This window comes from Dunckerocampus dactyliophorus, chromosome 21 (assembly GCF_027744805.1).
Source record: "Dunckerocampus dactyliophorus isolate RoL2022-P2 chromosome 21, RoL_Ddac_1.1, whole genome shotgun sequence".
NCBI lineage: Eukaryota > Metazoa > Chordata > Actinopteri > Syngnathiformes > Syngnathidae > Dunckerocampus > Dunckerocampus dactyliophorus.
Genome location: NC_072839.1, coordinates 2,357,199 through 2,379,235, shown reverse-complemented (window position 1 = coordinate 2,379,235; position 22,037 = coordinate 2,357,199). Strand labels below are relative to the sequence as shown.

The window sequence follows — 22,037 nt, the reverse complement described above, 5'->3', positions numbered from 1 at the left end:
TTTTATTATGACTTTTTTTTTTTGTAAAATTACTTTCATTTCTGCTGTTTAAAAAAAAAAAAATTCCAACTATTTTAACTTTCTTCTTGTAAATATGACTTTTATTCCCTTAAGTTTGACTTTATTTTTGCTTTTTTCCACAATATTATTTTCCAAAAATTACAACTTTACTTTACAACTTTTGTGATATTTTTTATTTATTTTTTTATTTTTCATATTACAACTTTAAAAAAATCTTTATGCCACCAAAATGTTATTTTTCCTCCTATTACATTATTGTTGTAAAATTACAACTTTTTCTTGTTGGATTACAACTTTTTTTTCCTCAATGTTTTGATTTTGTGGTAAAATTGCTGATTTTTCCATTTTTTTCTGTTTTCTTGTTAAATTATATTTTTAGAACTTTGGACACGCCTGAACGAGGCAATAATAGTTTTTAATGCAGTTGAATGCTCTTAATAGACGATGCTGCTACCGCTAATGAAGGATACCGTGATCACGGCCAGCAAGAAAACTAATTTAAACATCATGTAGGGTCACCTTAAAAGGTTGCTTTTCCGTCTTTTGTGTTGCAGGACCTGGTGAAAGTCCACAAGTGTTTACTGCAGGAAATCCAAGACTCAGTCCATCACAGAAGTGCCCAAAACCTTTACCAGATCTTTATTACTTTCAAAGAAAGGTGCTGGTACACACGCCAGTCAATCTCTGAAAAGCCTCGGACTGAAGCAGTATTTGTCTGTGTGTGTTTTCCATTTCAGGTTGCTAATTTATGGGAAGTACTGCAGCGATGTGGAGACAGCCATCGCCACTCTGGACAGCATCTGCAAAGACAGGGAGGACGTACGCATGAAACTTGAGGTAAAAAAACTGTCAAACATTGCCCTCTAGTGTTTACTTGAGTCATCGCAGGATACATGCATGTTTTCTTTATTTACTCTACCATCAAATATTGTGTTCCACTGTTTCACTCTTATGCAGGAGTGCTCAAAGAGAGCAAACTATGGCAAGTTCACGCTGAGGGATCTGCTGGTGGTTCCCATGCAGCGGGTCTTGAAGTACCACCTCCTGCTGCAGGTAAGGTGCTCGCACTCTACCACAGTTAAATGTTGTATTATGTTTTACAGCACTACTGCGTGTGATTAGTAGTAATAACTGTATATGGCAGACCATCAGAGGGGTTTTTATAAACCTTACCGCTCCCTCACTGCAAAATAGACAAGCAAAAACCACTGTCACGACTCATTTTCACCGCTAGGGGCGCAGCAGTCCACCTTTCATTATCCCAATGACTAAAGGAAAGGGGCCTATGGGGTCATTCAAAGTTCTTGTTTTTCTCCCAGTAGCTTGAGGCCACACCGAACTTGTTCTTCAAGATCAGAGCCAAGATTACCAAGGAGATGTCAATACTAACAGGAAAGCACTTTTACATTTCTTGAAGCAATGGATCGCCACCTTTTTTTTTGATCAATGAATTTCTGCAAAGTAGGATTTCTTGTTGATGAAGAGAATATTTTAATAGAGCATAGAAAATCTGTTTGCGACCTTCTAAATAAGCTTTTTTGACATTAAAAACATTAAATAACACGCCTACAGTCAACTTTGCACTCCTATTCCCCAATACAGTACATGTAATCAGAGGAAATAAAACATGACATCCATTGTGGAGTGTTTATCTGCAGCCACTAACCAGGGATCACTATTGCTGTCAAACGATGCTCATCTGTGCTGGCCTGCTTGAAACCTTGGGAAGTACAAATACATATAATATACTTCATTAAAAAAAAGAAGAAAAAATGACTTGGTTTCTTTTTGTGATTAGAATAAATATAATTAATACATTTAATACATAAAATTCATAATGTTTTATAAACTGTACATTTACAATATTTTATAAATTACAATTAAATATTTGTAAATTATGTATGAATGTACATTTGATCAATTATAAAATGGTATATATTTTTACACTGTGTCATTTATAAATACAAGTTTTTAAAAAATCAGCAAGGGATCAAATACTTATTTCCACCACTGTGTGTACGCTTGTGTGTGTGTGTGTGTGTGTGTGTGTGTGTGTGTATTTTAACTATCGAGTAGGACCCCATAGAGTGCATTCCAAAGCCCCCAATGGAACAAACACCCCCATTTGAGAACCACTGCTTTAAAAGGAGTTACTAAGCAATCAGCTTTCTCTGACATTACACCCCTTCTCCGCTAGGGGGCGGACTTTCATGACATCTCGGGCCAGCGATGACATACAGCAAAATATACACTATTTTTCTTTTAAAAATGTATTTTTTTATTTCATGACATAAAAGCATTGCAGTCTTACTTCACTTTACAGCACGGGCCACAATCTCTGCAAGCCATTAATCCGTTACCGTCTTTCCTGTGCTTTACTCTCATTTCTCCGCCCCACCCTTGAACCCAGCACATGATGCCCTCCGGGAGTTCAGTCCCGTCCCCGATGATGCGTCTGTGTGGCCCCTCCCTCCCTCGCTTTGTATCTGTGCGGACGTGTGCAGGTGCAAGCAAGGCTTGATAAATAGAAGTCGGCCATCTCGCCGGTGATAATAATGCCTCGGTTGAGCTTGACTGACACCGGGGATTTGAGCAGTGCCAGGCAAACGTGTATATCTGCCCAGGATTCGTGTGTGTGTGTGTGTGTTGACCTGGAAGGACATGCATGGCATCCTTCCTTATCCTCCGCTACGCTGCAGTCTAGATGTCTTGTTTATGCCGCAACCCGGCACTGGCAAGCAATTTTAGATACTGTTTCACACACACTATCTGATAGGTTTTCTTTGCAATAACCTTTTCCCATTCCATATCGAGATGCAGCGCATTAACGTCGTGTGCGGGATGTAGCGGCGCTGCACGGCATGTCTCCTGGTCTCCAAGATACGACACAACATGTATTTTTGATCACACGTTTCCCATACGCACCCATGTGGAACGTAATCATATTTGTTCATCCAGTTGGGAACGATGCAAATCTTGTTTGCTGATATGAAAAGCGACTGAGGCTTTGTTGAAGTTGTGTCTTGTCTGACTTTTTCAAGTTTTCCTCCAACAGGAGCTCGTTAAACACACTCAGGATGCCACCGACAAGAGCAACCTGCGGAAGGCTTTGGATGCCATGAAGGTATATATCTTTTACAAGCTACCGTACCCAGCAAATGAGCTATGTCTGGAAAACCAAGGTCCTTATTTAAGGTTGTCAAGGGCAAATCAATGCGAGAAAGCTCTTGCATGCAAGGAGACGAACCAGTACAACCTGATGACTGAAAATGTCCGACTCGTCATGCTAAAATGTTAGGAAAGCACATACACAAGGGGAGGGGAAAGGGCAGACTCGCATGCCCGCTCACTCAAGGCTGTTTGAATCAGGTGATAAGCATGTGGAGGACTTGTTTTGGAGCCAAGAGGCCTCAGTGTGACATGAATGTGTATCTTTGCAGCAATGTCGATGTATATTAGTGTATAATTACTATTATTGACATAAAGCATTTTCTAAGTGCAATAACGAACCATATTTATTATATGTATGTATGTTAGTGCATAAGTCAAACTAATTAGTCTAATCACATGGACATGACATTTTAAAAGTACATATTTTCCTGACCAAAGGTGCATAATGACACCCAAACAAGCCAACTCACAACTCAACGCTAAGTTGATCGGACACAAAAGACAAAATATTTCATGCTGAAATGTTAATATAGCAAATCATGGGGGTGGGGGCATCTCCTGAGATGACGAAGCGCAGACTCACATGCCCAGACACCCAAGGCTATTTTAAATCGGGTAATAAGCATGTGGAGGACTTGTTTTCGAGACAAGAGGCCTCTGTGTGACATGAATATCTTAACAGAAATACATATGTGCTGTATATTAGTGCATGATTACGTCTAATATTAGGCAGACTCGCATGTATAGACACCCAAGGCCATTTGAATCAGGTGACAAGCATGTGGAGGATTTGTTTTGGAGCCAAGAGGCCTCAGTGTGACATTAATGTGTATCTTAGCAGAAATACCGACGTATGTTAGTTCATAATTATAACTAATTAGTCAAATCAAATGGAATAAAGTGCAATAACAAACCATATTTTCCTGACCAAAGATGCACAAGGACACCCAAACAAGCCAACTCACAACTCAGCACTAAGTTAATTGGACATAAAAGACTAAATATTTCATGCTAAAATGTTTACAGCAAACCACGGGGGCGAGCTCCTGAGAGACGACAAAGCGCAGATTCACATGCCCAGACACCCAAGACTACATTAATCGGGCGATAAGCATGTGGAGGACTTGTTTTCGAGACAAGAGGCCTCTGTGTGACATGGATATCATAACAGAAACGCATGTGTGTATACATACGTAATACAACTAATATCAGGCGGAATCACAAGCCTAGACACCAAGTCTGTTTGAATCAGGTGATAAGCACGTGGAGGACTTGGAGCCAAGAGGCCTCAGAGTAACATTGTGTATCCTAGTATGTTTGTGCATAATTTGAACTAATTAGTCAAATCAAATGGAATAATGGACACAAGCCATTTTACAAGTGCAATAACAAAGCACGCTTTCCTAACCAAAGGTGCATCGGTACACAAACAAGCCGTCTCGCACTGAGTTGATTGTGCACGGAAAGACTAAACCTATAAAATAACGAAGGCTGGAATGGTTTTGTGTTGTGTGCAGGACTTGGCTCAGTACGTCAACGAAGTCAAGAGAGACAACGAGACGCTACGAGAAATAGATCAGTATCAAAAATCCATTGAAAACCTGGTAAGCTTCTGCGCCAAATGACATTTTTATGTAACGATTTCATTTAATTCTTTCTTGGACGTCTTTCCTCTGAAGAATCAGCCTCTGAGTAACTACGGGAGACCCAAAGGGGACGGGGAAGTTCGGGTGGCCTCGGTGGACAAACGAGCTAAACAGGACAGGTGAGATGTCGGCACGACTGACTGCACTTCTCCTCTGTCCCGTACAGATGCAGTGTAAAGATGTGGAGTAAAATCCAATATTTGTGGTATCAGATGAAATGCAATGTTTTTCACATCTGAAATGAATGAGGGATTGATGAAAAAGGGAATAATTATGGACTACATTTTTGGGGCACACAAAAGAAATGGAGCTTCCTGACCAGACTGTGATAAGTGAATATAGTAGTAGTAGTAGGATTCCTTCATTATAAATGGAATATTTTCATAGAGCATAGAAAAGCTGTTTACCACTTTCTAAATACGTTTTTTAGCATTAGAGCCCTCTAGACATGAAATAACACCCCTATAGTCACCTTTTACACCCCTATTTCCCAATATAGTCGACGTAATAAGAGAACATGACATAAGACAAATGCATTTTTGTACAATACTTCCAGCGGTGGCCATTGTTTCATCAATGTGTTATTGACACCTAGCATCACGTCTTTTGAATGTGTCTTCGGAATGCCATATATTACATTTTTATGCATGAAAATGCTTAATTTGCGTCAAAAATTGGAAATATTTGCTTAAATATGCATTAACTAATAGAATGTAGTCAACCACAAAACGGCAATTTATTAATTCATATATTTTGAAATACTGATCAAGCCACAAAATTTGAAGCACCAAGTGATGAGGGACGACCGTGTGCAAAAAACATACTGTACATTAATGACTTATTATTCTACCAGTTTTAATATGAACCGATATGATAACTTTCTGCTTTTCAAGACCGATATGATGCGGATAACCGATAACTTTTTAAAAATCTTTTTTTAATTTTTAGATTTGACTGTAGTTTGTGCACACCTGTAGGTAAGAAGGCGTGGAACAAATGAGGATTTGACCAACCTTACCTGTTTTTGTCCTAATCAAATATGACATTACTGCTACCATCAGGAGAACCAGAGTATAGAGGGGGAGGAGCCACCTGCTGTGGCCCAGCGAGGTGCACTGTATTCAGGCACACGCTCTGAGCAGTTGGTGTGACGCCACTGAGGTCTCTGGCAAACCTTTTGCGCTTTTCAAATGCCGAGGCGCTGGCTGGTATTTTTTGTGTGCTCGATCAATCTTCACACACCTTTTTTTTTCCTTGTAATTTTTTTTTTTTAACCCTAGGCATATATTCCTGTTCGATGCTGCTGTTGTCGTTTGTAAGAGGCGGGGAGACAACTACGAGATGAAAGACGTGATCGACTTGCACCTCTTTAAGATCACAAACAACCCCACGTCGGACAAGGAGAACAGAAAGGTTTGTGCATAAAAACACGAGAGAGTCGACATAAAAAGATGTGATGATGGCAACCACATCCCCCGACGCTTCAAGAACAGCAAAGATGTTGATGCTAATCATAACACAAGCAGGTGCGGCTGGAGTGCTCATTGTTATTTGAACAAATTGTGCCTTGTTGACCTTTTTAAAGTTGGCAGACGTTTGCATGATGGTCCCCCCCCCCCGTCACTCATTTGAATTTGTTGGTTTCCAACACACGTGTTTGCAGTTTTCTTCCTGTTCCAAGTTAATTACTCAGTCGGACTTTTATCTGATTCACACTGCTAGCATTCCACCTTGTTTTTGTTTATTTTTTGCAATTGTCTTGGAGAGATACCTGCTTTTGTTCTACACTTCACATATTTTTATATTTAAAATGACCTTGAACATATATCAGGAATGACTGCAATTAAACAGAAAAGCAGAAAAGACAGAAAAGACCCCAATGCCTGATATAAAATCGACCCTGAAGCAGTCAACGGAAAGGGAAAAATTGACCTTTTAGTATGAGAGCTAAAATAGATTTCATAAATTATACCTGAGAGTTTGCTATAATGCAATGAACTCATTCAATCCCAGCATTTTTTTTCAAAATTCCAACCATTGAGTGGCGGCCACTTTAGGTAAGTTAGATTTTCAAGGCACAGAGAATATTGTGTTCTATGGCGATATAAACGTGGAACCTACCGAAAGAAAGATTACTCTTGTCTTTCATCAGGAAAAAAAGTGTTCCTACCTTTTTCTGTTCTTTAGTCATCAGCAATAGAACATAGGCCAGTTTCAGGAAACTATCAGTTCCCAACTAAAGGCAGAAAACCAGCTTTTTTGTGGAGATAAATTTCAAGAATGACTTTCCCTTTGACACAAATGTGTTGCTTTTGTGGCTGCTCAAATATCTAAAGTATACCAACATAAACACAAGGGTTGTTTTACATCAAAATAGCTATTTGCAACACAACACAATGAACTATTTACAATTTTCTCATTTGGAACTAAACTTTGTGTGCATGCGTTTAAAATTTCCCTACAATGCGTAACTTTCTGCACGCTACACTCCTCCGTGCTCTTCCACTTCCTCCTTGCTATCGTGTGTTTTTAGATTTATATATTTTTTTGTTTTATATGTTAAATTATATTTTTAGAATGTGCCCTGGGGCGCACTTTGGACACCCATGTCATTAGTGTATGTGGACTCTGCCATTGCTTCAAAAAAAATATAGAAATGGACAAGGGGACTAGTTTATGAACAATATCGTATGATAACCAGGACAGCGTATGAAAACATTTTGTCAAACTGAGCTGTTACTGCCATACTTTTTTCTTTTTTTTTTAAGATTTTGACACATTAATTGAAATGTATTTTTATCACAATACTGCATCATATTGGCATATTTCTAATATTCCCCCCCATGTGGCTAATTTGGGTTGTCAATATATCACAAACATCTTGTAGCTGTGGCAGACAAAAAGCAGCACAAGACTTTTTTTTTTTTTTACTGAGGACACGTTTCTTTTTTCTCGTTTGGTAAAGATGACGTCTGCTTTCCTGGCAGCAGAGTTGCTTCTGTTTTTACGTCTTGAAAAGGGGAGTGCTAAAAGTAGAAAAGCACAAGCAGGAGCCATGAAAGTAGCATCTCACAAGCATCTGCTTGGCGGCAATATTAAAAAAAAAAAAGAAAACAAAAGAGACATGGAGCATGTGTCGCCACAAAGGCTAATAGTGTCACATTTAGCCTTGGTTCTTCTTGCTGTGTGATGCCCAGCAGTGATTCTGCAAAGCTAATCTCACACTGTTTCCTCCTCTTCATCCTCTCTACTTTCTCTGGTGTGCAGCCCTCCAACCTTTCGCCCTTTTTTGTTTTCCCACCCTGAGGCATCTTTCTTTCTCACACACACACACACACACTGCATTGCCTGACGTCCATCTGTCTCCCTGCATCCCATCTAGTCCCCCCCCACCCCTTTATCTTCTTTTAACAAACACTCTCTGCCTTTGTCGTCGTCTTCTTCTTGTTCGCTGTCTGACATTTGTTTTTCTTCCCGTTGCAGTGGTCCTACGGATTCTACCTCACGCATAACCAGGGCCAGAACGGCTTTGAGTTCTTCTTCAAGACCAAAGAGCTGAAAAAGAAGTGGCTGGAGCAGTTTGGCATGGCCATGTGAGTGTGTGTGTGTGTGTGTGTGTGTATGTGCGTGTGTGTAGCACTTTGTCACACAATCAAAACAGTCAAGTTGCTCGGCTCGTTCTTCAAGTCAAGCCTCTCTTTGACAATTAAAAACAAAAAAACCCTCAGACACAAAGGAAAAATTGATGGAGAAATGAAATGGAAAATCTACAGTACGGAATTTCTTGGCCTGTAATTCAACAACAATGAAAATAAATTAAAATACGTGTTCATCTATTACCAAAATGATGGCAATATGGAGTTTCCACTACAGCAAGTTGCTGGAGTTTATGTTAAAAAAAATATCACTTAAGCTACTAAAATGGCTTTATTTGGATGATACAAAAAAAATTGATTCTGAAAATATTTAATATTGAGTAAAATGAAATAAAATTGACACATTGCACGTTTAACTCACACCGTTTTTATCTGACATGGTGCCAGATCTGTGCTTCTGAAATGGTCCCGGTGCCTGAACTGAGCCCGAGTCCATACATTTTAATTTCATACATTTTGTCCAAGAAAAATGCCTTTTTATTTTTCCCCAAATTTTGTGAATCCTAATTTAAATACAATAATTGCTCACCTTGTTGCTCTTCAAATGTAATTTTTTCACTCTTTTTCAAAGGTATATTCAATAATAAATCACGCTGTTTTGTAGTTGAATATGAAAAAAATGCAAATGTGTAGTATTCTGCACTGGTCACTAGGTGTCAGTAATGTTGGGTGACACACAAGCACCGCACCTGATTGCTGGAAGCTAATTATGATTCCCCAACAGGCACAATAATCCCCATCCTGGGCTACGGTTGCGGCCGTAACCCACACCAAGCTAAAACTCAACTCAACTTCCACGTATTGTCAATGTTGGATTGTCCCGTGCACGTTCAAGGATGAAAATGACACCGCGATCCTCCAAAGAAAAGTTGCAAGTGAACTTTCTTTATTTTCATTTAAGATCCAACATTCGTCCTGAGAATGCAACCAACAATTTCCACGAGTTTCATATGCACACTTTTGAAAGAATCACCTCCTGCACTTCCTGTCACATGCTGCTGAGGTAAGACTATTATTCATATTGCATCATCATTTTACCATAGCGGCGTTGTGTGTACAAATGGGTCGGAATAAATCATGTTGTTTTGTAGTTGAATACGTCTGTTGGTCCAAAAAGGTGCATATTTGTGCATATTTAAGCAAAAAAATCGAATAAAATTTCAAGCATAAAAATGGCGACCTGAAGTAAAATACACATTCCGAGATGCGTAGTATTGTACACTGGTCACTAGGTGGCAGTGATGTTACATTGAAAAGACAATAGCCACCACAGGAAGTACTGTACAGAACAGGAAGTAGAAAAAATTGTATGTTCCTGTCTTTTCTCTTATGTCTACTATATTGGGTAATTGGAGTGTAAAGGTGACTATAGGGGTGTTATGTCATTATCTTGCGGGCTCTAATGCTAAAAAGCGTATTTAGAAGGCCGTAAACAGGTTTTCTATGTTCCAACTCCAAAAATATAACATTTCTAAATAAGAAATCCTACTTTGTGGATAATTGCTATTCCAATGTTTTGAGCACCTGTATCCGCCAGTCACGTGTGTTCTAATATTTAAGCTAGGTAACTGTAGCACATATTTTGCTTTATAGACAAATCTCACAGCACTCGATACGTCGCCGGCACAGCTCCGTGGACAACGATGCATTATTTTGTCACTAAAAAATAATTTTCCAGCCAATTAAGTGAAATTGGATCATTTCCCGTGATAGACCTGATTATTTTTATTGTCAGATTTAATCTTTTTTTTTGTTTGTTTTATCCACATACAGTACAAGTACATACATGCATTATTTGCTCTCTATTTAATGTAGCAAAACCACATAACAGTCATGACTGCTGTTGTTTATCACAATTTTTTTCTCTCATATTTGATACGTTTTCGCCAGCGTACGTCCTCACACTTTACTTGGCAACACAACTGAAAAAAATGCTAAAAATAATGAAGATTTGTGCATGTTTTGCATTGTGGGTCTGCACCATAAAAGCCCGAGTAACATGAAATGTCCTGATGATGTAATCCGTCCACAGGGGTGTATTTAACCAGGGCTACCTGTGCTCCAAGTGCGGCTTAGGTGCTCATAAGGAATGCCTGGGCCGCCTGGGCTGCTGTGGGAAGACAGGTAAGCTACCCCCTCCCTCACACGCAAATCAAATCCAATTCACACATTCACTTATCAACAAGCTCATAAGTCTTTGACAGTTCCAACTATTTGTCTCTAAATGTGCCTGCGAGCGACTTCGAATCCGATTGCATCAACACAACTGCTTTTTTTTTTTTTTTTTTTAAATAGCAGAGCGCATCTCACGGCAGACGAAAGTTGATGTATGAGCGGCGCCCGTGACTAATTGTGGGTTTGTGTAAGAACGGTTGCAATGTCATCCTTCAAAAACTTGGCGTTTTTATTTAAAAAGGTGGAGTTGGGGGAATTCAACATGCCCTTATTTCAACCCACCAAGGTCGGCCACATTCAATAAGCGCTTCTAATACGCATTCAAATGCTCTTCTGCTTCCCTGGGAGGTTTTGACTCCGAGCAGTAAATTCAATGTCACTGTGTGTGTGCTTGGACTGCTCCCCAATGCTTAATAACTCACTTATAGAAAAAAAAAAGTCCTGACTTTTCTTTTGGTTGTGCCCTTATTGTGTGTCTGTCACTCAGCTCCCCGTGCAGACGCCCTCCCTGCTTGTTTTAAGAGAAAACTTGGAGGCCTTGAGGCTTAGTCCCCCCGCGTTTGCTAGTCTGTGTGTGAATGGGAGATAGCTGAACCTGAATTCACACGTCTTGAAAGTTTTTTAGGTCTTGGAAGGGCACGACTGCGTTTCTTACGACAGTTTTTTTGTTTTTAAACATGCACATTGCACTCTAACTGCAAGCACGCAGCATGCGGCAAGCGTGTGGCGAGCCGCCAGCTCTAGTTGGCCCGCGCATCTGTCACGGTGCTATGAGGTCGCAGAGGCAATAACGCCATCGCCGGCCCCCGCCGGGGCACCGCGCTCACCTGAGTAGATTTGGGCGACACCGGCGATGGGAGAGCGTGGAACTGTGACGGCTGTGATGTCGGTTTGAATTCCCTCAGTCATTACTCGGAGCCGCGCTCAGTCGCCGCTGAACTGCCGCTTCTGGAAGAGGAAAAATCCCTCTGAATGTTATAACCTCTTTAAACGCTTCTATCAGGGGTGTCCAAAGTGTGGCCCGGGGGGCCGTTTGCAGCCTGTGGCTTTTTTAAAATGTATTTATTTATTTTAATTGGCCCACAGCACATTTAAAAATACAATTAAACAAAAAAACAGGAAAATGGAAAACTGCAGTCATTATTTAAAAATTAAGTCCGATTTTTTTAAAGAGATTATGAGAAAAAATGTTCATCTTATGGGGGGGGGGGGAAGTCAATTTAACGAAAGTAAAGTCAGAAGAAAAATATGTAATTTATCGAAGCATAAAGTTTTAAATATTCAAGAGAAAATATTTTCTAAAGTCGTATTGTGAGAAACAAAACGCGGAAGTTGCAAATTTTGGAAAATTAAGTTGGGGGAAAAAGTTGTATTAGGAAAATAAAGTCAAAATATTACAAGAAAAAAGTTGTCATCTTACGGAAAAAAGGGAATCATTTTACGAGAATAAAGGCGAAATATTCAGAGGAAAAAAAGTCAATATTTAGCACAAAGTTGAAATATTAAGGATAAATTATGCTACTTTTTAAAGTTGTAATATTATGAGAAACAAAGCAAAGAATGATGTTGTAAATTTTGGAAAATTAGGTTGGGAAAATGTTATTAGGAGAATAAAGTCAAAATATTAAGAGGAAAAAAGTTCTCATTTTATGAGAATAAAGTCCTAATATTCATTTTCAGAAGCAAAAAGTGGAAATATTAAAGAAAATGTATTTTTTAAAGCCATATTATGAGAACCAAAGATGCTGCTACAAATTTAGGAAAATTAAGTTGGGGGGGGGGATTAGGAGTGTCGTATTACGAGAAAAAAGTTGTAATATTACAGGGGGACATGTAATTTTTAGTTGGACAAAACATATTAAAACAATGAAGTTGCAAATTTTGGAAAATGAGGAAAATATTCAAAATATTACAAGAAAAAGGTTGACATTTTTACAAGAATAAAGACGTAATATTCTGATGAAGAAACAAGTCATTTTTACAAGCATAAAGTTGAATTATTCAAGAAAAAATATGCTTTTTCTGCAGTTGCAATATGAGAAAACAAGGAATGAAGTCGCCAGTTTTGGAAGATTAGGTTGGGAAAAAATTATATTAGGAGAATAGTCAAAATATAGCGCTTACAATATTAAAAAGTTGTCAACTTACGGAGAAAAGGGAATCATTTTACGAGAATAAAGTCGTAATTCTCAGGAAAAGAAACAAAAAGCAAAAAACTGTAATTTTCTAAAGTCGTATTGTGAGAAACAAAGAATGAAGTTGCAAATTTTGGAAAATTATGTTTGGGGGGAAAAAGTTAAGTCTTAACTTTCCAAGGGGTGGGGGGGGTTGGGGTTGACGTAAGTACGGGTGAAAAAAAAAACAGAAAAGCGAGCAAAAGAAGTATCATTTTAAGGAGGAAAAAGATGATAATAGGCTTTTTTTCACCTCCAGTTTATCACAAAGCTGAGATGCTTTAAGCGGCCTCTCCAGCCTTTGATTTTTCAGTATGCGTCCCTCGATGGAAAGAGTTTGGACCCCCCCTGACTTAAATGCACTAAAAAGAACTTGTTTAATGACTTGACATGAGCAAACAATCTCAGCTTCACTCTGCAATGAGCGCGTGCGTCTTGCATACACCTTTTTGTTTACCTGCATTTGTCCCGCTTATCGGCTCGATCTGTTTATAGAACAGGTCAAAGTTCACTGAAGGCCTCTTGCGCGTGTGTTTTTGTGTGTACCAGGGCGGGGAAGTGCAGGTACAGGAGTGTTTGTTTTAGGAGGTGTAGCCAGTCCCTCAGGGAGCCAATAAAAGAAACTGGTGGAGCAAAAAAAAAAAAAAACCACACACAGATCTTCCTCCCACTCTGTTCTTCTCCAACCCCCAACCTCGTTACCTCCTCCATCTGGGCTGTCAGGCAGCAAAGCAAAACAAAGTGAACCGCGGTCAGACAAGAGCGTCCGCCTTCTCCACTAATGAGGGAGTGTTGCCTTGTGTCGGCGAAGGCGAGCAAGTGTTTGCATGCACCTGCTAACCCGTCACTCACTATGCCTCTTCTCAAACCTCTTTCAGATCCCGGCTCCGTCAGAACTCAGGTGAGCCGCCGCCGTGTTGGTTGGTGCTGATGTCGGTGTTTGTGTGTCGCTTTCCTTCTCGCCGAGCCGCGCCGCACTGACACGGCTGCTCTCCCCCTGCAGCTGTTTGCCAAGGAGACTCCACTTGACTTTGCTTGCTGGAGCCTACCTGTGCAGATTTACCCTGTCTTGTGTTTGCTGGGCGCTCCACTGCTGATGTGTGCATTGCTCTCAAGTATCCTACCCTCACCCCCCCACACAACAAGTTAGATTGGGATTTCTACAAAATACTTGGTGTGGCAGTAGAACTGACTGTTATTGGTCTTTTATGGGGGATTACAGTGTTTTGGAGAGAGATCTAAGCAGAGACGCCGTGGTGTCATCAGCAAAAAAAAACGAAACTGGAGGTGGGGTGACATTGAGAAGTGTTTCACCAAACAGTAGTTTGATGGCTGGTGAGGCACAGACATTTAACTGAGAAACATTTGTGGTCTCAGCTTTTATTATGCGCCCTATCCTTCCACAGGAAAAGCTCTGATACTTTGTTGTAAAAGTCTAATCACCTTCTGGTGAGCTTGGAAATATAATCCTCCATTTTGGCAGTCAAATTAATGTGTTCATTCAGCAGAGCGTAGAAATATCTTTCTTGCGTTTGACTTGCTGCTCTCCAGCTGGTGCTGCTGTCAAAAAAAAACGCTGGCTTTTCCTCTCTATGGAAGGGCGGCAGTGACAAGCACCCACTGCAGTGCCTCCTGCACAGCATTTCTCTTGTCCGATGAGCAAGAATGACGTCACGCTTACATTAGACATTCACTGAGTGCAGTCAGACAGTAGGCGGGGCTTGGGCACCAAGCTGGGAAGAGCCACTCGTGGCAGCCTCACCTTAGGTGTCGTCCCTGTATTTGATCAGGAAATGTACAAATTCAGCAATTTTTAGTTAGAACTTTGAAAATGATTGGAATCATACAATATTTGCAGAAACATTCAAAACACAATGACTTCTTACAGTCTGTAATGTCTTTAATGTAAGTGTGATGTCATTATTCTTGCTTCTCAGACACTAAAATAGAGCTGAGTCCAGTACCCCACCTCACCATGAAGGGGTGGGGGCGTGCTTGAGCTAGAAGGTGCTTGTCGCTGCCATCCTTCCATAGAGAGGGGGAAAAAAAAGGTTTCTTTTTGTTTGACAGCAGCAGCACCAGCTGGAAAGCAGCAAGTCAAATGCATGAAGCTCTGCTGAGTGAATGAATTTGACTGTGAAGATGGAGGATTATATTTCCAATCCTGGAGAAGGCTAGCGTGCTTGTACTTAATACACAAACCAACCCAATTCCATGATTTCACAATACTTTGTCCTCATACTGAGCGTCGATTACTTGAAGTGGAGAAAAATGGTGTTTGTGCAAATGTTTGCTTTGTGTGTAAGCTTCTTTTTTTGCATTTATTTCAGGTCAAAGACCGAGATCCAGGTGAGAAGTCTACAGTGTAATTGACTCTTCCTCTTGACGTCATGTGATGGCAGCGTATGATAAGGAATGCACGTCCGTGTGCACGTTGCAGGCGGATTAGCTAAAGCGGCCACTTGCCTTCGCTTGTATAGCACAATATAGGGAAGATCCACAAAGGCAGAATGCTGCACTTACCTGTGTTGCTAATGAGGATCTTTTTTTTCTTGTTGGAATCATTTCTTTACCAAAACTTGCTCAGTCAAAAAGGTGTTTCCTGGATTTGTCGCTGCAGGAAACTCGGTCTATGCAAAGCTCATGTCAACACTTTTTCCAGCGTGGGCCACATAGTGAAAAATGAAAGGATGCTACTTTGCCACTTTGATGTTTTGTAAGATACTTTATGCTAAGAATGTATTTCATGAAAAGAACTACACCTCAGCTTGTGAAGCACGTGAAAAAGCCCCTTATCATCTTTGGTCCCATTTTTGCTGGTGACTGTTTCAAATATTTCAACTGAAATAATCTTCATACGTTTTCTTCTGGTGACTTTAGTCCCTTTTTAATATTTGAACTTTTATATTCACTTTTTCCCGAACCTAACTTTCCAAAAGTTCCCACTTTTAGTTTGTTATATTATGAATTAAAAATGTTTTTTTAATGAAATTTTTCAACTCTGTGCTACTAAAATGACATTTTTCCTCCTAATATTCCGAGTTTCTCATAAAATCGTGACTTTTTTTCTCGCTATAGTCCGACTTTTGTCTTTCGATATTTTCACTTTATTCTCATAAAAGTACAGCTCTTTTTTTCCCATCTGCCATTTTTCTCTAACATTTCCACTTTATTCTTGTAACTTTTTTCACAACCTAATTTTTCCAAAAACGACAACTTCGTTTTGTTCTTCATAATATTGATGTCGAAACGTACTTCAACGACGTATTTCATTCATTTCGTAAAATTATTCACTTTGATATTTTGACTACTCCTGTAAAATTGCTGACTTTTTCCATTTTTGCTGCCGTTTGTGTTTTAGTTTTCCTGTTAAATTATATATTTTTTGAATATGCCGTGGGCAGCAAATGGCCCCCGCGCCGCACTGAGGACGCCTGCTTGAACCCGAATAAATCCAACGCAAAGTAAACAGCATGTGGGGAAAAAAATCTGCATTTATTTTTCCCCCCTTCCGGCCCCCCCCCCCAAAATGCAATTAATTATTCTTTTTGTTGCTTCAAGTGTTTACATAGAACGCAGGCACCTCTAATCTCCCGTAAACCTCTTAGACATTTTTTTTCCTTCTCCTCTGCAGAAAAATCATTTGTGACTGAAGACGCATTCAAATCAATGAGCATTTGATTGCCCAGCCTTTGGCGTTTATTCTTTTAAGCATACTTGCTCTCTTTATTTTCACAAGGCGCACTAAAATACGTACTTTCTCCTTGTGTGGCTACGAATGCGATTCATGCCCCCAAGACTCAATTCTCCACGGCCGAGTGTCTTTAGAAGTGCTTTTTGGGGCAGGCTCGCACACGCCAGGCTGCCAGCCTCGGTGCCACGCCGCTGGAACAGAAGCTCTGCAGATACATGAGCTTTCCTTGACGTCTGCAATATTTGCCTTTCTGCACCGCAGAAAACTACACCTAAAAATATTGGGATTAAATCACCGTGTCAGCCATTAGGCACACAAAAAATGCTGATTGAGATTCTTCCAAAAAAGGAAGCAAACGTTCATTCTAACTTTCCTCAGAACTCTCAAACGTAAACGTGGGGCACGTCACGCTCTTCGGGGTTATCTTGCGTTTAACTGCTTGATTACAGCAAGAGTATTATCGCTTATCTGTGTTGTGGTCATGAATAATGGCTCTAAATGATTTATATGGGCAGGACATGGTAGACAAGGGCTGTGTTTGGATGTGTGCAACCTATACCCCCTTCTGATTAACACCTAAGAGGAAGCATGAATAGCTTAGCAGAGCAAAGCTTGAGAATGACAAACATGCCCGCTTAGACCTGAGGTCACACACACACACACACACACAGGTGAATCCGTGCACGTACAGCAGATAGTGACCCTGTCCTTGTTGCAGGTCTCCCCAAGATGCTGGTCATCAGGAACTACTTTGGCGTGCCGAGCCCGACGTCAGGTCCGGCGCTCAGCATCCAAACGGGTGACATCATCGAACTAATCTGCGCCGACCTTCACAGCCCGTGGTGGCAGGTCAGCGTTTACGCCACTTCTTAATTCGCACATCTCAAAGCCACCACCTCGGCAGACTGCTTTATGGCAGGACATAAGGGGGGTCAGAGCGGGGCAGTGCCTTTATAGTCTAGTTCAGGGGTGTCCAAACGTTTTCCAGCGAGGGCCACGTAGTGAAAAATGAAAGGATGCAACTTTGCCACTCAGCTTTGTCATAAAAGCTTATCAACTTCACACTTTCTTTCATTTTTACAGATTTTCTTACGTTTTCCAATATCCAGCCTGTTATGTAAGAGTATTCCCTCATGATTTTCCCAACCAAATTACATCTTTTTTTTTCTCATTACGATTTTTTCTTTAACATTTCAACTCTCCTACTAAAATGACATTTTTGTTAAGTGTCATTGTAAAATTGAAATTTTTAAAAATTTTTTCCCCATGACTTTTTCCACCAACCTAATTTTCTAAAAATGACCATTATTTAGGTTTCTCATATTCCGAATTAAAAAAAACAACAGATTTTGTCTTTAATTCAACTCTATCCTACTAAACTGACATTTTTCTCATCAGTTTATTCTCAAACTTACTATTTTTTTCTTGTTAGAATACGGCTTTCTCAAAATTTTGACTGTTCTTGTAAAATTACAGCTTGTTTTGTTTGTTTTTGTTTTTTTTCAATTTTCCAACTATTTCCACTTTGTTTTGTAAATTCCCCTCTCGTAATATTGTGACTTTGTTCCATAATATTTTGACCTTATTCCCATATTGTATTTTTTTCCCCAGAATTTTTCAAAAAATGACAACTTAATATTTTTTTCCTCATTACAATTTCTAAAAATGTGTTTAAAATATTTCAACTCTGTTACTAAAAGGTTATTTTTCCTCATTACATATTTATTCTCATAAAATTGTCACTTTTTTTTTTTTTAGAATTTACTGTATTTACTTGATTCTCATAAATTTACAGCTGTTTTTTTCCATTTCTGCCTTTTTTGGTAATTTTTTTTCTCAATATCATGATTTTATTCCCATGTTCTTCCACAAACAAATATTCCAAAAATGAAAACTTTATTTGTTTGCTCCTCATATTATGATTTAATTATTTTTTTTTCACGTTTCAGCGTCATGCTATGAAAATGACTCCTTGCTATATCACGATGACATTCTCGCAAAAGGACTTTTTTCTCTTCATATTTTGACTTCTTTTAAAGTCATTGCTGATTTTTCCAATTTTGCTGTTTATTTTTTATTATCTTGCCGCGGGCCAATAAAAAAACAGCAGCATGTGAGCAATGACCCCTGGGGCCGCACTTGGTGCCAGACTGTCACCCCCGGTGTCTCGTTTTTATGTACCTTTGGCCAACGCCAAGGCAGTTAGCAGGATTGTTTTCTGTTCATATTAAAAGGGGAGGTTCAATGAGTGTCACTCTAATTACACTCCGTCCAAGCCTTCAGCACCTCTTTAAGTTGGTTCAACATGCATAACAATAAGAATGTAACAAGAAACAATACAGAAAGAATTCAATGAATCTTGTGAAAATATTCCACTGGAGGCGGCCGAATCCGCACTCGTGGCAAACATTCAATATCCATCACTTCTGTAGCCAGGCGACCGTAATCGTTTTTGTTCCGGCGGCCGCGTGATAAATAGAATCGATCGCTGTGATTTGATTTCACTCACCGTCGGCCTTCTGTTTACTCACTCAGTGTCCGAGCTATGATCATTATTACATTCTTAGCGAGGATGTGGCACAGCTCCGGGCGTCCCTCAAGGACTCCTACAGGATGGGTGATGACCTCCAGCGATGCTGGTTGCTAAATGCTAGATGGTGGCTGAATAAGGTCGCACAAATATTCGAAACAGCTCTCTGGATCAAGCAGCGCAAACGTGGATGTGTTGTAAGTGAAATATTTGCTTTAATGGTCTTTTTTGATCATTTTATTTCATGCATTAATTGTATGCATGCAGTTATGTTTTGGACGTCTAATTAGTAGGGATACAACAAAACATGTCGAACCGTTTGATACCACTATGAAACAAACGATACTGTAACCCAAATCAGAGCCGTGACGTGACATCAGTCAGCTGACATCAAAGGCCCCTCCTGATTCGCTGTTGCTCCTCTGCGGCGAAGATCGAAATCCCTGCAGGTGGAAGCGGTCTGTGGCTGGCGGCGTCTCAAGCCGCGTGCAAAACGACGTTTTTCAGCTTCATCTAAGTTCACTCAAAAAAAAGTAACTCAACAAGAAGAAATACATGCAATAGAAGTCTTCATTGCATTTGTAGTGGCTAGTTCCATGCAAACCCTTAAAACGGCGACGCCTGAACGCCATGACAGAAATGTTTTTTCCCCACACTTATGTTATTTTATCATGAATTTTAAAAATCTTCTTGTGATTTAAGTTTGTGTTGCCCTAAATTCAGCTGTGTTTTCATTTAATAGGTTTTTGTTTTTTTATGATTGTAATGTTAATGCTGTGTAAATGATGAACGCTCGGTGGAGGCAGGTGCTCGTGTAGCTGCACTAAATTCATTTTATTCACAAACTGGACTTTTGAGTTGAAACAAATGTTGGTAATTTCAACAACATACAAGTTAAAGAGGGAAAAAAAAAAGGCATGAACATTTTTGGATCCAAAAATACCCAACCGTGACACTATAGCAAGGGTGTCCAAACTTTTTCAAGCGAGGGTCATTTGGTGAAAAATGAAGGCATGCAAAGTCTGCTTTGATATCTTGTAAAGCAACACAAGCAGAACTCTTTTTCCTTTTTTCCCCGCAGCTATTTCAAATATATTTCTATTTACATAATCTTAGAACTTTCTTTTTGTATTTTGTTCTCATACTATTTTGGCTTTATTCCCATATTATATTTTTTCCCCTCCCGAATTCTCCCAAAAATAACTTATTTTGTTTTTGTTTTTTCATATTATGACTTAAAAAAATGTATTGTATTTCACCTCTCTGCTATTATATTACTTTTCCTCATATTATGAGTCAATTCTCGTAAAATTGCAACTTTTTTTCTTGTTAGAATGACTTTGATATTTTGACTTTATTCTTGTAAAATTACAGCTTTTTTTTTTTACCTTTTAAACTATTTCAATGTTGCTGTAAATTTTTTTTTGAATATTATGACTTGAATCCCATATTTTGACTTTATTCTTGTAATATTATAATTTTCCAGAAATTAAAATTTTATTTTGTTTTCTCATATTACGACTTGGGGAAAAAAACATTGTTTTTAATTAAATATTTCAACTTTATGCTGCTAAAATTACATTATTTTTCTTCATGTGACAACTTTTTCTTGTTAGATTATGGATTAATATTTTGATTATACTTGTAAAATAGCTGCAGATTTTAATTTTAATTTTTTTGTTAAATTATTTGACAATGTGCCACAGTCCAACAAAAAACACATACTTTGGACACGCCTGCACTAAAGTATCAAATCGAACAGTGCAGTTTCTGTATTGTTGCACCTCTAGTAATCGTGTATTCATATTTAAAAACATGACAGTGGATTTTATTTAAAAAAAAACAAAACTAGTACATTTTCCTTGACTTTAAACGTGGGTTGCGACTTAATGACCTTGAAAAATGGGTACCAGGTTGAGAGCATCTGAGAAGCCCTGATGTAGAGCAATGTGCCATCAAGAAAAAATACATCAGGGTTAATTATAAGCCTGCATGCTACATATCCATCAATTGAATGCCTGGTGATGCATTTTCACACAATTCCACTTCAGCGTCTGTACTGGAGGAGATAACCGCACAATGGCCTCCACAAATCCCTCCATCACCTTATATGGACTCCCCCGTGTTTATAAATCAAGACATTAGTCGCCCCTCAAGGGAGAAATAAGGGGTCTGTCTTCCTGCCAGCCATTATTGCAACAATAGAATAACAAGGGCTGTATATGTGCTGCTCTCTGTCTCGGCCTAATTGTTCTTGAATTATGGAGACGGAGTCGCCCAGATGTACAGAACATAACGCAATTATCTTCTTCTGTGGTTTCAGGGCAAAATCCTGTCAACAAAAGAAGTTGGCTTCTTTCCCAGCGACGCCGTGAAGCCTTGCCCTTGTGTAAGCACGCCGCCTTTCCTTCTCGTTTGTCAACATACCGCAGCCTCCTAGTTACTTCACCTTGGGGCTTCATGTGTTCACAACCTGGCAGGGGCTGATGGCTGATGAGTAGATGAGTTTTGCAAAAATAGTGGGACGCCATTTTGTCCATCTAAACTTTCTTGTAAATTTTCTTCTCGTAAATATGACTTTATTCCTATATTGTCTTGACATTTTCCTGACGTAACTGTTCCCAAAAATGACAGCTTTTATTTTGTTTTCTTTGTCATATTATGACTTAAAAAGCTTTACGCTACCTAAATGACAATATTTTTCCTCATATCACAAGCTTATTCTCGTAAAATTGGGACTTTTCTCGCTAGAATACAACTTTTTTTCCTCTTAATATTGACTTTATTCTCATAAAATTACAGCTGTTTTTATTTCTGCTGGTTTTTTTTAAATTTGCAACTTTTTCAACTTTCTTGTATATTTTCTTCCCGGACTTTATTCTCATATTTTGACTTATTCTCATAACGTTTAACTTTTCCTGCAAGCTGATTTTGCAATACTTGTTTGTCATAATATTAGGACTTAAAAAA

The 22,037-nt window shown here is 39.2% G+C and overlaps 1 protein-coding gene across 2 annotated transcripts in view; it reads left to right on the top strand.

Annotated features, from left to right (window-relative positions):
• LOC129173926 (guanine nucleotide exchange factor VAV3) overlaps positions 1 to 22,037 on the top strand; it is an 80,714-nt gene that overhangs the window by 42,304 nt on the left and 16,373 nt on the right. For both annotated transcript variants that reach the window (XM_054765296.1, XM_054765295.1), the window contains exons 8-21: positions 576 to 679; positions 759 to 858; positions 979 to 1,074; positions 3,077 to 3,145; positions 4,710 to 4,796; positions 4,872 to 4,957; positions 6,119 to 6,251; positions 8,322 to 8,431; positions 9,396 to 9,497; positions 10,527 to 10,618; positions 13,722 to 13,744; positions 15,174 to 15,192; positions 17,256 to 17,386; positions 21,391 to 21,456. In XM_054765296.1, the coding sequence (XP_054621271.1) occupies positions 576 to 679; positions 759 to 858; positions 979 to 1,074; positions 3,077 to 3,145; positions 4,710 to 4,796; positions 4,872 to 4,957; positions 6,119 to 6,251; positions 8,322 to 8,431; positions 9,396 to 9,497; positions 10,527 to 10,618; positions 13,722 to 13,744; positions 15,174 to 15,192; positions 17,256 to 17,386; positions 21,391 to 21,456 (1,218 nt within the window). The remainder of the gene's footprint in view (positions 1 to 575; positions 680 to 758; positions 859 to 978; positions 1,075 to 3,076; positions 3,146 to 4,709; positions 4,797 to 4,871; positions 4,958 to 6,118; positions 6,252 to 8,321; positions 8,432 to 9,395; positions 9,498 to 10,526; positions 10,619 to 13,721; positions 13,745 to 15,173; positions 15,193 to 17,255; positions 17,387 to 21,390; positions 21,457 to 22,037) is intronic.